The sequence below is a fragment of the Gopherus flavomarginatus genome, chromosome 10, assembly GCF_025201925.1.
Source record: "Gopherus flavomarginatus isolate rGopFla2 chromosome 10, rGopFla2.mat.asm, whole genome shotgun sequence".
Classification (NCBI taxonomy): domain Eukaryota; kingdom Metazoa; phylum Chordata; order Testudines; family Testudinidae; genus Gopherus; species Gopherus flavomarginatus.
The window spans coordinates 7,921,626-7,933,745 of NC_066626.1; the positions used below are offsets into that span (position 1 = coordinate 7,921,626).

A 12,120-nucleotide genomic window follows, 5' to 3' on the forward strand; every position below is an offset into this window, starting at 1 on the left:
ATAAGGTCTGACTTAACTGAAGATTTGAGTATTTTACTTGGAGTCTGGAATTGATTGTTTAGGGCTAAATCCTGCAGTTCTTGCTCAGGCAAAAATCCCATTCACTTTAATAGGAGTTTGACTACAAGATTTGGCCCTTACTTTGAACACATGCCTCTTTTCCGTGCCAAATAACTGACACATAAGCTTGTATGCGGGTTAAGATTACGTAACCCAGTATTTCCAGTACGCTATTCTGGTTATTGTCTTAAGCACCTGGATGGAATCCAGATAAGCTGTGCCACTTTATGAACTACTGAACTCTTTATCAAACGGCATGTTTCCTCCAGATCACTAGCTACTGGAAACCTGGGTTCCCTTGGTACCACGACACTCTAAGCAACACATTTCCTAGTCCTCTGAGAGTCTATATCAATTCCATAGGCACCCATGCCTGATTAGCTATTGTATTGTGTATAATTTATGTATTTTGATGCTTTTGTTCAGTATATCAACCCTTAAGCATTCCCGCAGTACATTGTATGTCCTATGACGTCACACATGGACACATAGATGTACAGGGCACCAGACATCTTGTGCCGCTGTTTCGGAAGGCATGACAAACAAAGGGTTACACGTGTAGACAAGGGCTGGTGCTCTCAAAGTAGCCCTGCAGTCCAAGCCAGCTGTGTCATTCCAGGTGAAAGACGATGGAGGGGGTGGGGAAAGAAAATGGAGATGATTCACATACAGACAATGGAAATGGTGGAAGATGGCAAATGAAGAGGAATGTACTTTGAAGGAATCATTCAGTGTATTACAGCCAATCTCAGCAATGGCATGTCATCCAAACAGAGAAATGAATTATTTCTATTCTGGAGCCAGCAAGTTGAAAGTGCTGCTGCTGTGCAGTGCTATTTAAACGCAATGGCAGTTATACATACTGCACCCATAATAAGATTGTCCCTCCCCAAAGCCAGTGTTAACTATAGGAAAGCTAACAAAGATTTTTTCAGATGTTCCTAGGAATCCTAGTCCTTCACAGCACCCGGGGGCTCTGGGGTGAGGTAAGATTCAGTGTGTGTAAAAAAATCACTTGAATAAACTCAATCTGGTTTAAAGAACAGGGGCCATATTTCACCCTCATGTACATCCAGGCAAACCCCATTGACCTCAGTGGGGTTGTGTGGGTTGGCCCAAGAACTTCCCAATTCCCATTAGAAATTAATGAGAATCTGGCACCCAACCCCCCTAGTCAGCTCTAAAAATCTCACCCTCCAGGTCTGCATTTTTAACTCAAATCCACAGAACCTATTTTCAAAAACAATGGTGTTAAGGTAGCACCAAGGTCTTAACAAGACAAAGGTTACAAACCTCAGGATTACAGTTCAGACAGGGAGCCAGGTCCTCAGCCGATGGAAAACAGCACCGCCCCAGTGACTGCAATGAAACTATGTTGCTTTCCATGAGTTGAGGGTCCAGAGCTCCCTCGTTTGTGAATCAGATGTTACAGCCAAGGGGTTGAGATCGATGCTAGCTGAAGTGTAAGTGATCACATTAGGTGCAATCAGGTGTTTAACATTCTTTTTTCGGGGTGGGTGGAGTAGCCTTAATGTAATATCTTTATGGTCATTTAAAACAAAGTGGAGGAGCCATCATAGGTATTAATCACTACAATAGTTACATGTTAATAACAAATGTTAATAATAAACACACTGTTAATCACTGAATAGGATCTGATTACTTGCTCATTAATGGTTTATTACAGTAAACCATTGATGCCATGGTGGAAGAAATGAAAAGGAAAGTGGGCAGGTGGTAGGACTTACAATGCGAAGGAAGCTTATTAAACCAACTCAAAAGGTCACATGACCATTCTTCATAGGATCCCTGGGAAATCTTTCACTTTTGCTCCCTGGTAGGCCACAGACTCTTGGGTAGAGCTCTGTGTTACACCCAGGAGTCAAGTGAATCAAGCATCTAATGGTTCATTCCTTCTCCAGTCTGACACTCCAGTACAATGATGCAGTGTGTCATAGAGCATCCTGCACCATTTACACCTTCAGGTCAGGAAGGGAGGGTGTCAGGAGAACAGTACCGAACAGCTAATGGGGTTATGCCTGGGATTGTCCTAAGAGCCGGATTGTGCCAGGCTTACTTACATGGGGACTGATCCAAAGGCCCCTGAAACTGATGGAAAGAATCCTATTCACATTAATGGGCTTTGGACCAGGCCCGGGGAGTCGTACCTCACTCCCTGAGCAGTCATATTGCAGTCAATGTGGCTTTCTGCAGAGTAAGGTCCTGCTCTGGGTCAGGCAGGCCAGCAGAATCTGGCCCTGAACAGAACTTTTCCAGCTCTTTGCACCTTAACTGTCTGAGGAAATAACTTCATTCATAACAGAAATAAAGGGTCAGATCCTCTGCTGTTGGAAATCATCTTAGCTTCACTGATTTCCATGCAGTTTACAGTAGGAGCTGATCGAGGCCCACCAAAGTCAATTGACTTCAATGGAGCTAGAGCAGACTCTAGAGGAGGACCTAGTACAGTCACAAGACACAGGTAATTATGGAACCTACTGCTCCCATACTGCTACGTGTATTGCGACTTACCTATTTCTGGCCGTTCCAGGGGCTCAGTATTAACCATCAGATTAGCAGTCGCTACTGAAGGTGCCTTGGGCACTGGCATACTTTCTGTAAGAGCAAAACCAAATGGAATGATCAGCCACAGGGGAATAAAAAATCCTAGAGCAATACATGTAGCTAAAGAAAATCCAACATCACCTCCCCTAGCAACTTGTCCAGGCCAGCCACCTGTCTTCTATTTCTTTCCTACTAGAAATCTACTGTTTGGACCAGGAACTGTGCTTGCCAACCAGACACAGCCGTGATCATATTGATTATGGAAGGAATAGAATAAGAGTTGGTAAATAATATGTGCTAGTGCGGGGAGGAAGAGACGCTGCAATGTTCAGAGCTGGGTTTGTTTACATAAACTCTAGAAATGTGTGTTGGTTGCAGTTGAGACAATGAGTAATTCATGTCAGAGTAACTGTGTCTGAGACTGATTTTTCTGCCTCCAGCAACTATGCTAATAGGATAAGCTGCTTTATTCTGTATTATAACAAAGACAGTGTTTACTCAGCAGTGCTTACGTTGGGCCCAGATCACATCATCTCCGGGAAAAAATCCCACTGGCAGGGATTCCTGAGGAGGAAGTCTCCATAAAAATCCTTTAATGGTGGTTCCCCCGACTGTTCTATTGGGGAGTTTGGAAACTCCTAGAAAGGTGCATGGGGCCTACACTCAAACTCCAGGATCCCCTGCGATCTGCTTGGAGGCCCTGCTCTGGTCCCTAGTACCCCCACTACACAGTTGATAGTAGCACAGCCCCAGTGTACATGCACTACCAAGAACTCTCTCCTGGATACAACTGCTCCCAGGACTTTCGGAGTGGAGGGCAGAGCAATCTCCACAAGGCACGCTGCCCTAGGCATCCATACTCCTTCTCCCTGCCCATCTTGCCCCGCTCCCACCTCACAGTACAGATTCCAACCCCCCCTTCCACAACATTGGGAGGAAGGAAGGGAATGGTGCCCAAAAGCAGCTAACACTGATAGGTTTCTTTCTGCATAGGACAGGGTGATTCACATCTGGATTTGGGTTGAGAGGGGAGATGAGCCCACCCAGTGGGCCAAATACTCAGTTGGTGTAAATCAGTGCTGCCTCATCAGTTCCAATAGAGCTGTGCCAATGTACAACAGCTGAGCATGCTGCTACCCCCAATGCAATTTGCAGTTCCCAGATGTGGTAGCAGTTATACAGATGCTTTGATGATAACATTTGTGCTGAATGTAATCAGGGATACATAGACCTTGTGTGATGCAGTAGGGACTGTCTGTGTGGGGAGTGGGAGAGCAGGGGAGGACTTTAGGGGATGGATGATGCCAGGGCCTGTAACCTGAGCTAGGTAAGGGAGAGGAAAGGTCAACACCTTTGCCCGGGAAGGGAACAAAGGAAGGGAGTGGCAAGAGGGAAGCAGTTTGAGTTTGGGCTTGGGGCTGGATGGGCAGAATTCAGGGTATCCTAGCTAGGATCCAAGCACCCTGAAAGCCCAGAAGGACTCGGTGGAGGGGTCCTGACTGTGCCTGCAAGCTCTGCTGTAACCTGTGTTCCTGTTGTCCAATAAACCTTCTGTTTTACTGGCTGCCTGAGAGTCACTGTGGTTCCCAGGAAGAGGGGTGCAGGGCCGGACTCCCCACACTCCATGACACCTTGTCAAGCCCAAACTCTGCTGGAAACGGCCTTTATTCACACTGCAATGGAAGCTTCTACCAAACTGGGTTTTGCCCAAAGTATAACAGCAGTCAAGAGGACTGGTTCAATAACGATCCTCAGCCAGAAGGACACAGCCCTCTCCATAAATTCTGCAGCAGTGCTTCTGTGGGAAGGGTTGTTTTTCAAAGTATGGGTGTATGCAGGCAGCAGCGATAGGGCGAATCCTTTTCCTAGGCATCCTACTTCTAATTCTGTTAATGCAAATACCTCTTCTTCAGGCTGACATCTTCTGAACATTCTGCTGGGTGAAATGATTGCTCGCAAAGGTAAGCAACTGCGAGAAGCGTGATCCAAAAAACACTGAAATAATGGAAAGCCTCCTGATGACTCCAATGGGCCTTGGGAGAGGCTCTACCAGTACTAGAGTGAGCTGGTCATGGAGCTGGCTGGCACAGGGCAATCTTCCTCACACTGCTCTGCCAGTGCATCTCAGTGCTGGTCGGCAAAAAAGCTTGGGCTTAGCCTGAATAGCCACTGCCGACTGCACCAAAGAATTTGGTGGTTTTGATGAGTTACCTGCATGTGGATTTGAATTTAGGTCTCCAGAGGACTAACTGCTGCTTAATCCCCTCTGAATGGACTCATATGATATGTTATACTCGGACAGTTGGGAAGTTGAGTTATTTTGATACTGAAGGACTGAGTCAAAGATCAGGGCCCTATTGTGCTAGGGGCTGTACACACAATAAGAAACAAATCTCTCTTTGGGGAATGGCCTAATTCCATTGAAATCTTCATCAATTTAACTGAGTTGAAATGACAACTTGTATTTGCTGTTACAAACAATTTCTGTTTGCCACTGCACTACAGTCCAGGGTGCTGCACCGAGAGGTGGAATGTAAAACACATGGTTACACACTGAGCATTATCAAGGCATGAATCATCATAATCATCACCAAGTTACTCTCCACTGTTTGTGATTCTTTCCATTTAATGATTTCAACATCTTCCCTGGAAAAAAAAGTTTATTCCATCCCACATGCCCAGAAAGACACTTACTTGTGCTAAACGTTCCCATGTAGGTTACTCTGACTTGTGATTTGTGGTACCCGGTAATTGCTACCTGGTATTTCTGCCCGCTTCTAAGACCACCGATCACCCGTTCAGTGCTGGTTAAGTTTAGCTTCAGGACTAGAGAGTGGTCCTGGGCAGAGGTGATGGTGACGTCAAAGAAGTCAAGGGTCTGGGGTTCAGGGTTCACCCAGCGTAGCTTAGCACTGTTCTCAGTGATGTCAGTGATCTGGATTTCACTCTCCACTTTAACTGCAGTGCAACACAAACTAAAGTCAGAGGCTTTGAAGAGAAAAGTTGCAGGGAGGGTTTGGTGCATAAGGGATTCTAGTCCAATTAGCCTTTCCTAAGGAAGAGGATGGGAAGGTTAACCAAGGTTTTAATTATCACCGTATGGAACAGATTATAGAATACTAAGGCCAATATTTTCAAAAGTGAGTTTCAGAGGGTGGATGTGCTGCCTTTCCTGAAACTCAGGACCCTTCAAGGGGTGCCAAGTTGGGCACCCAAAAATTGAGACATCCCAAATCCCTGGTCACTTGTGAAAATCTTGGTTGAAATGCCATGTGTGGCATAGTTTCATAGTTCTGAACTGAATTTTTAAAAATGCTCTATAGAAAATGAATCATGCTCTTTAATTCACACTTGGAAACTGCTTTAGTCAATGTTTCTTAAGTATTTCATGTTTGTTCATTAAGAGAGAGCTCTTGATTCTTGCCCACCCCACTGTGGAACCAGAAAAAACCAATGGATAGTGCAACCATGATGGGTTGACTGCTCAATAAAGGGCATGGTTTGAGGAGCCCATGGAGATTGCAAGGCATGTGCAATGAGAGAGCTTAATCTGGACTGCTGCAGTATGGTCTGAGAGGGCTGTGCAAATCAGGGAAGAGTCAGGGCTGGTAGATCTGTGATTATGTGGCCAAAATATCCCCACAGAAATGGGGCAGGAGGACAGTAGCTGCAGATACCACTGCAGCTCTGTGAAGGCTGCTTCACACATTAGGGTCTGCTGCTGAGCTACAGTCTTGGAGGAAGATTGCCCCATGACCACAGCAGAACAGCCCCAGCCCTTCCCTAGGGCTAGTCTACACTTAAAATGCTACAGTAGCACAGCTGTGCTACTGCAGTATTCCAGTGTAGACTATACTTATGCCAATGGGAGGGGTTGTTCTGTTAGTGTAGGTGATCCACCTCCCTGAGAGGCGTTAGCTTGGTCAGCAGAAGAATTCTTCCATCGACCTAGCACTGTCTACAAGGTGATTTAGGTCAATGTAACTACACTGCTCAGGGGTGTGGATTTTTCACACCTCTTAGTGATGTAGCTATGCCGACCTAATTTTCTAGTATAGACCAGACCCTATTCTGCTCTCTCCAGCTTACTTATAGGTACCAGGGTTAGATAAAAAAAAGAAAGCACGTAGTGCCATGTGTTACTTCAACTCCTCCAAATCAGCAGTTCAGTTCTAAATGACATAATATTTCTTCAATACTTTTCATTCACACACACAATTTTCTTTCTAGAAACAATACTAGATCTGGGTGGAGCGGCAAAACCCTGTTTCTGAATGTTTCTTTGACTAAAAGCTGTGAACTGACTTTTCCACACTCATTGGCACCAGCCACATTTTTTGCTCATAAGAAAGTTCACGGAAAGCGGACTCTTGGGAAACCTTGAGCAAAAGTATTATCATGTGAAGGTCTGTGGCAGAAATGTTCATCTGAACACTGACACATTTCTGCTTTCCCTCTTCCTCTTTATAAAAACTTTGATCACCCAGCTATCTGGTGTGACAAGTGACCAAATCACGGTCCATGTAGAAGAGTAGTGACTAGTCAAAGACAGCTTCAAAGCAGTCAATCCTCCCACAAACTGAAATATGTTTGTATGAAGTTCCTAGCAATTTCAAAGAGCAAACAAATCTGCAAACAGGCCACATTATAAGCTGGCACGGCTCCATTGACTTCTGAGTTATACCAGCTGAAGCCCTAGCCCAATGTCCACCCAAGGGTAATTTATGAACAGAAAATAGGTCTAAATGAGTCAAATTATTTGCAGTGAAGAGTTTGCCTAGATCTGGATAAAGCTATGATAGAATGTTGGATAAAACCATTAGAAAACTGGCTGAAAACTCCAGTGAAGCATGAGACTGTGTCTCCTCTGCAAGCTGATGAAAAGTTGTCCCCTAATGAAAGTGTAACCGTATGTTTACATGGAGACGTGTTTTCTGCAAACATTTAGTGTACATCTGCCATATGTTCTTTGTTACTTGTGTTATTGAAAAGTAAAGACTTGTGCAATCCCTTGACAAAAGCATATGGTATAGCTCTTTTCAGTTACCACTGCTCATGTAAGAGGCTTTATTTTCCCATATATGGTGTTAGTATTGGTTCTGTCTGCATAGACTGTGACGTTTAGTTGACTCAGAAGCCAAATGATCCTATACAGTGGCTATGTGCTTAACCACAATGAGCCAAATTCAGCCCTGCTGTAATGCTATTAAAGACCCTCAAGGTCAAGCCAATGGCATTACACCTATGACTCAGTAGTACTGGGTTGGACTGTATAGATCATTTACTTCATTTATTCCATCTAAACCACCGAGAATCAACAATGCATTTGAAAGAAGAAATATCTTTTGTTTAGTATAAATCCTCTCTAGTCTCTGATTCATTCATAGCCACGCAATCCAACCAAATCTTCGTGGGTGTTTCCAGGCACAGAAGTTAGGGCAGCTCTCCCGCTGGTGTAAATCAACAAAGCTCCAATGAAGTCAATAAAATTTTACCACTTTACACCAGTAGAGGATCTGGCCCTCTAGACACTTTTTAATGAATATAGTCCTATCCGAGACCGAAAGCACTGACTTTTTATTTCCCAGTATTTTAAAAATTGAACACTGAATTTTATTGCTCACATCCTGGATCGCAGCCCATCTTCTAAAAAAGGGAAGACTGGGGAATACCATACATACCTGCTGGTTTGTTTGCAGCAGCTGTACTTGCACTGGGAGCTGGAGTTGTACGGGCACCGGGAGTTTTGCTTCCAGTTGTAGTTGTAGCTTTACGAGCACTGGTAGTTGTGTTTGCAGTTGTAGTTGCAGCTTTACGAGCACTGGTAGTTGTGTTTGCAGCTGTAGCTTTACGAGCACTGGTAGTTGTGTTTGTAGCTGTAGCTTTATGAGCACCGGTAGTTGTGTCTGCAGTTGTAGTTGTAGCTTTACGAGCACTGGTAGTTGTGTTTGCAGCTGTAGCTTTACGAGCACTGGTAGCTGTGTTTGCAGTTGTAGTTGTAGCTTTATGAGCACTGGTAGTTGTGCTTGCAGTTGTAGTTGTAGCTTTACGAGCACTGGTAGTTGTGCTTGCAGTTGTGGTTGTAGCTTTATGAGCACTGGTAGTTGTGCTTGCAGTTGTGGTTGTAGGTGCACTTGTCGTCACATTGTTTGCAACATAGCTGTTTAAATAAAACCAGTTGTTAAAGCTCGGTAAATTTTTCTATTTAACATGAAATGTAGCTGTACCTGGCTGGAAGTAGAAGGTAATAAAAGTCCAGTAAGTCAGTGAGAATCTTTCCATGGACCTCCCTGTGCTGTAGACTGTGCCCACAGAGAAATAAAAAGCTGGTGGACTTCTGCCAAACACCTGAGCGCTATGCCTAAGTACTATCATGGCCAGCACATTACAAGTTCTGTTGGTAAGTAGGCCATTAATTAGATAGCACAGTAGGTATCCTATAGTACAAGGGTGGGGAAACTACAGCCCATCAGACCAATCTGGCCCTCAGCTTTCGAGGGAGCGAGGTCAGCGGTTTGCCGGCATGACCCCCCTCCAGCTCCTACGTAGTACATGGAGGCATGGCCAGGTGGCTCTGCATGCTGCTGTGTCTGCAGACACCACCTCCACAGCTCCCATTGGTCATGGTTTCCAGCCAATGGGAGCTGCAGGGGTGGCGCCTGCAGACAGGGAAGCACACAGAGCCGCCTGGCCACGCCTTGGAGTTGGAGTAGGGAACATGCTTCCGGGAGCTGCTTGCGGTAAGTGCTGCCCAGAGCCTGCAGCCCTGATCTCCCTCCCGCCCTCCGAACTCCTTGGTCCCAGCCCAGAGCACCCTCCTGCACTCCAAACTCCTCATCCCCAGCACCCCCCTGTGCCCCAACCCAGAGCCCCCTCCCACGCCCTGAACTCCTCATTTCTGGCCCCACCCCAGAGCCCAGCCCCCCAGCCAGGGCCCTCATCCCCTCCTGCACACCTGCCCCCAATTTTGTGAGTATTCATGGCCCACCATACAATTTCAATACCCTGATGTGGCCCTCAGGCCAAAAAGTTTGCCCACCTCTGCTATAGTATAAGCTTTTTAAAAGAAATTATTTTTTCTCATTTTCAAACATACCTGTCCTGGTGTTTATATCCTATCACCATACAAGCTGAATCATCTTGCCACACATAGATTCATAACAATGTAGGGCTGGAAGGGACCTCAAGCAATTATCTACTCCATCCCCACCCCCCATAGTGCGGCAGGACCAAGTATATCTAGACCATGCCTTATGGCATGATTGTGGTATGAGAGAGGGCAACAACCCTTACCATACACGACACCCCATAATAGCACAATCATTTTAGCAGTGATTTCAATGAAGCTAGTGAAGTAAGAGAAAGATGCACAATTAACAGATGAATAGCAAGGTATAACAGGCTCAGTCTTGCTTGCTCTGTACCTGGAATTCTCACTGACATTACTGAATTTTGATGAAGAGAGAACCTGGAGGATGGGTCCATTCACATGATTTGTAGATTTAACATAAAAAAACCTGCGCACGAAAATCCAGTACCAAGATTTTCCAAAGGTGCTAGTCATAGAGAGTGTCTTACTTTTGGGGTGTCCAACTTGAGTGAGACCCCCTAAAGGAGAATTAACCAAAGTGTGTAGCATGCCCCTTAAGGGAGTGCAAAGCACTAGCTGGAGCAGGAGATGTATAAATTGAGAGGAGACAGCTTTTAACAACACATGACTAGGTTGAATGGGAGTGTGATTGGTTTCATTTTCCTGAAGCAGGGGATCAGCTTTCAAAAGTTTGGGAAACGCTATCTAAGAAGGGTCTGATGTTTAGAGATAGGGTAACCAGACAGCAAGTGTGAAAATCAGGATAGAGGTGAAGGGTAATAGGAGCCTATATAAGAAAAAGACCCAAAAATCAGGACTGTTCCTATAAAATCAGGACATCTGGTCACCCTATTTAGACAGTGTTGAGCAACTGGTCTCTCTGTAAATGAGGTCCCTTTGAGGTGGGTCAAGCTGAGCACCCAAAACCACCAATCACTTTTGGAAATCTTGGTCCAAATGAGGAATCAAAATTATCTAAAGAAATAGATGTGCCGCCCCTTTGCTAAGGACAACAGGGTGCATGAACATTTAGATGCCCTGTGGAAAGATCTAGGATTCAGTTTAATTCAATATTACAAAGAACATGAAGACCGTGCTTGTCCCTCAGAAATTTGGCTTTCAAAGTCCAATCTGTTGCAGAAAAACTACTACTTACAATCGTTTTTGGCCAAATTTAGAAGAGCTCTTTGCTAACTTGTCATCTTGGAACCAATCACATTGTTTCCGTATGTCTGGAGACAAGTAAAAAGAGTTTTCACCTAGAAAGAGAAACAGCTCCACGTGAAATGTTGTTTTTATTAATGGCAATACTTCAAAAAAAAAAAAAAGAATTCATCAACTCAGCATAACAATTATTTCATGTTAATTTACCCACACTGATCTCACTTTGGCCGCAAAAGACAGCACACCTGTTTTAGGTTGGAATGTTGTGTTAACCACTCTATTATAATATCTCTGGCACCAGCTCCATTTGATCACTACAAAAAATTAAGCTGTTGCTTAAAATGGTATATTTATTATTTCAAGACAGCAACATCTCCATAGTGATCATAAATTTTAGATTTATTTCAGGACAAATCACAAGAATACAGAGAATGTCTAAACCCTGCTGCACTTAAACAAAACCTGTGTGTTTCCTCAATACAGGCTCAGCTGAACATGTAATATTTTTCTGACAATTTAAAGGATCTTGCCCTCCTTGGGGGGAGAGATAGCTCAGGGGTTTGAGCATTGGCCTACTAAATCTAGGGTTATGAGTTCAATCCTCAAGGGGGCCATTTAGGGATCTAGGGCAAACATATGTCTAGGGATTGGTCCTGCTTTGGGCAAGGGATTGGACTAGATGACTTCCTCAGGTCCCTTGCAAACCTGATATTCTATGATGGGGAAATTAAGCTGCAGCATTCTAAATGCATATTCTATTCCCAGGTGCCAAGACTGTGTGGTGGTAATTGTGGAGTCCATAAGGGAAAATCCCAACACTGAGGCTTTGTTAGCCCAATGGGTTGCTTTTGGTACTGCAGTATTGTGTATTGTAGGACAGGCAGGGTTGTGAAGAACCCTGAGAGGGTTAACATACACACACAAGAGCTAATGACCTCAGCAAAGCAGGCAATTCTCCTCTCAGTGGGCCAGATCCTCAACTTGCATAAGTTGAAGTCAATAGTGAGTTATGACCATTTGCACCAGCGGAGGATCTGGCCAGTAACATTATACGTGCTGACGGGCATTCCTAGTGCAACAGAGATTTGGTTTTCAAGGCACCTCTAAAGGAGCCATACACAGTAAGCTACCTCTGAATGACAAAGGGCTGAGAAAATGATTGGGATCTGAATCTTTGGCTAGCATGGTTTACATCACTAAACTCCTGAGCATTAAGCTCAGAGAATGGTAATTCCTTGTTT

The 12,120-nt window shown here is 44.6% G+C and overlaps 1 protein-coding gene across 5 annotated transcripts in view; it reads right to left on the reverse strand.

Annotated features, from left to right (window-relative positions):
• COL6A3 (collagen type VI alpha 3 chain) overlaps window positions 1-12,120 on the reverse strand; it is a 114,464-nt gene that overhangs the window by 21,505 nt on the left and 80,839 nt on the right. For all 5 annotated transcript variants that reach the window (XM_050916464.1, XM_050916459.1, XM_050916463.1 and 2 more), the window contains 4 exons: window positions 10,872-10,974; window positions 8,307-8,785; window positions 5,320-5,583; window positions 2,593-2,676 (listed from right to left, as the gene is read on the reverse strand). In XM_050916464.1, the coding sequence (XP_050772421.1) occupies window positions 2,593-2,676; window positions 5,320-5,583; window positions 8,307-8,785; window positions 10,872-10,974 (930 nt within the window). The remainder of the gene's footprint in view (window positions 1-2,592; window positions 2,677-5,319; window positions 5,584-8,306; window positions 8,786-10,871; window positions 10,975-12,120) is intronic.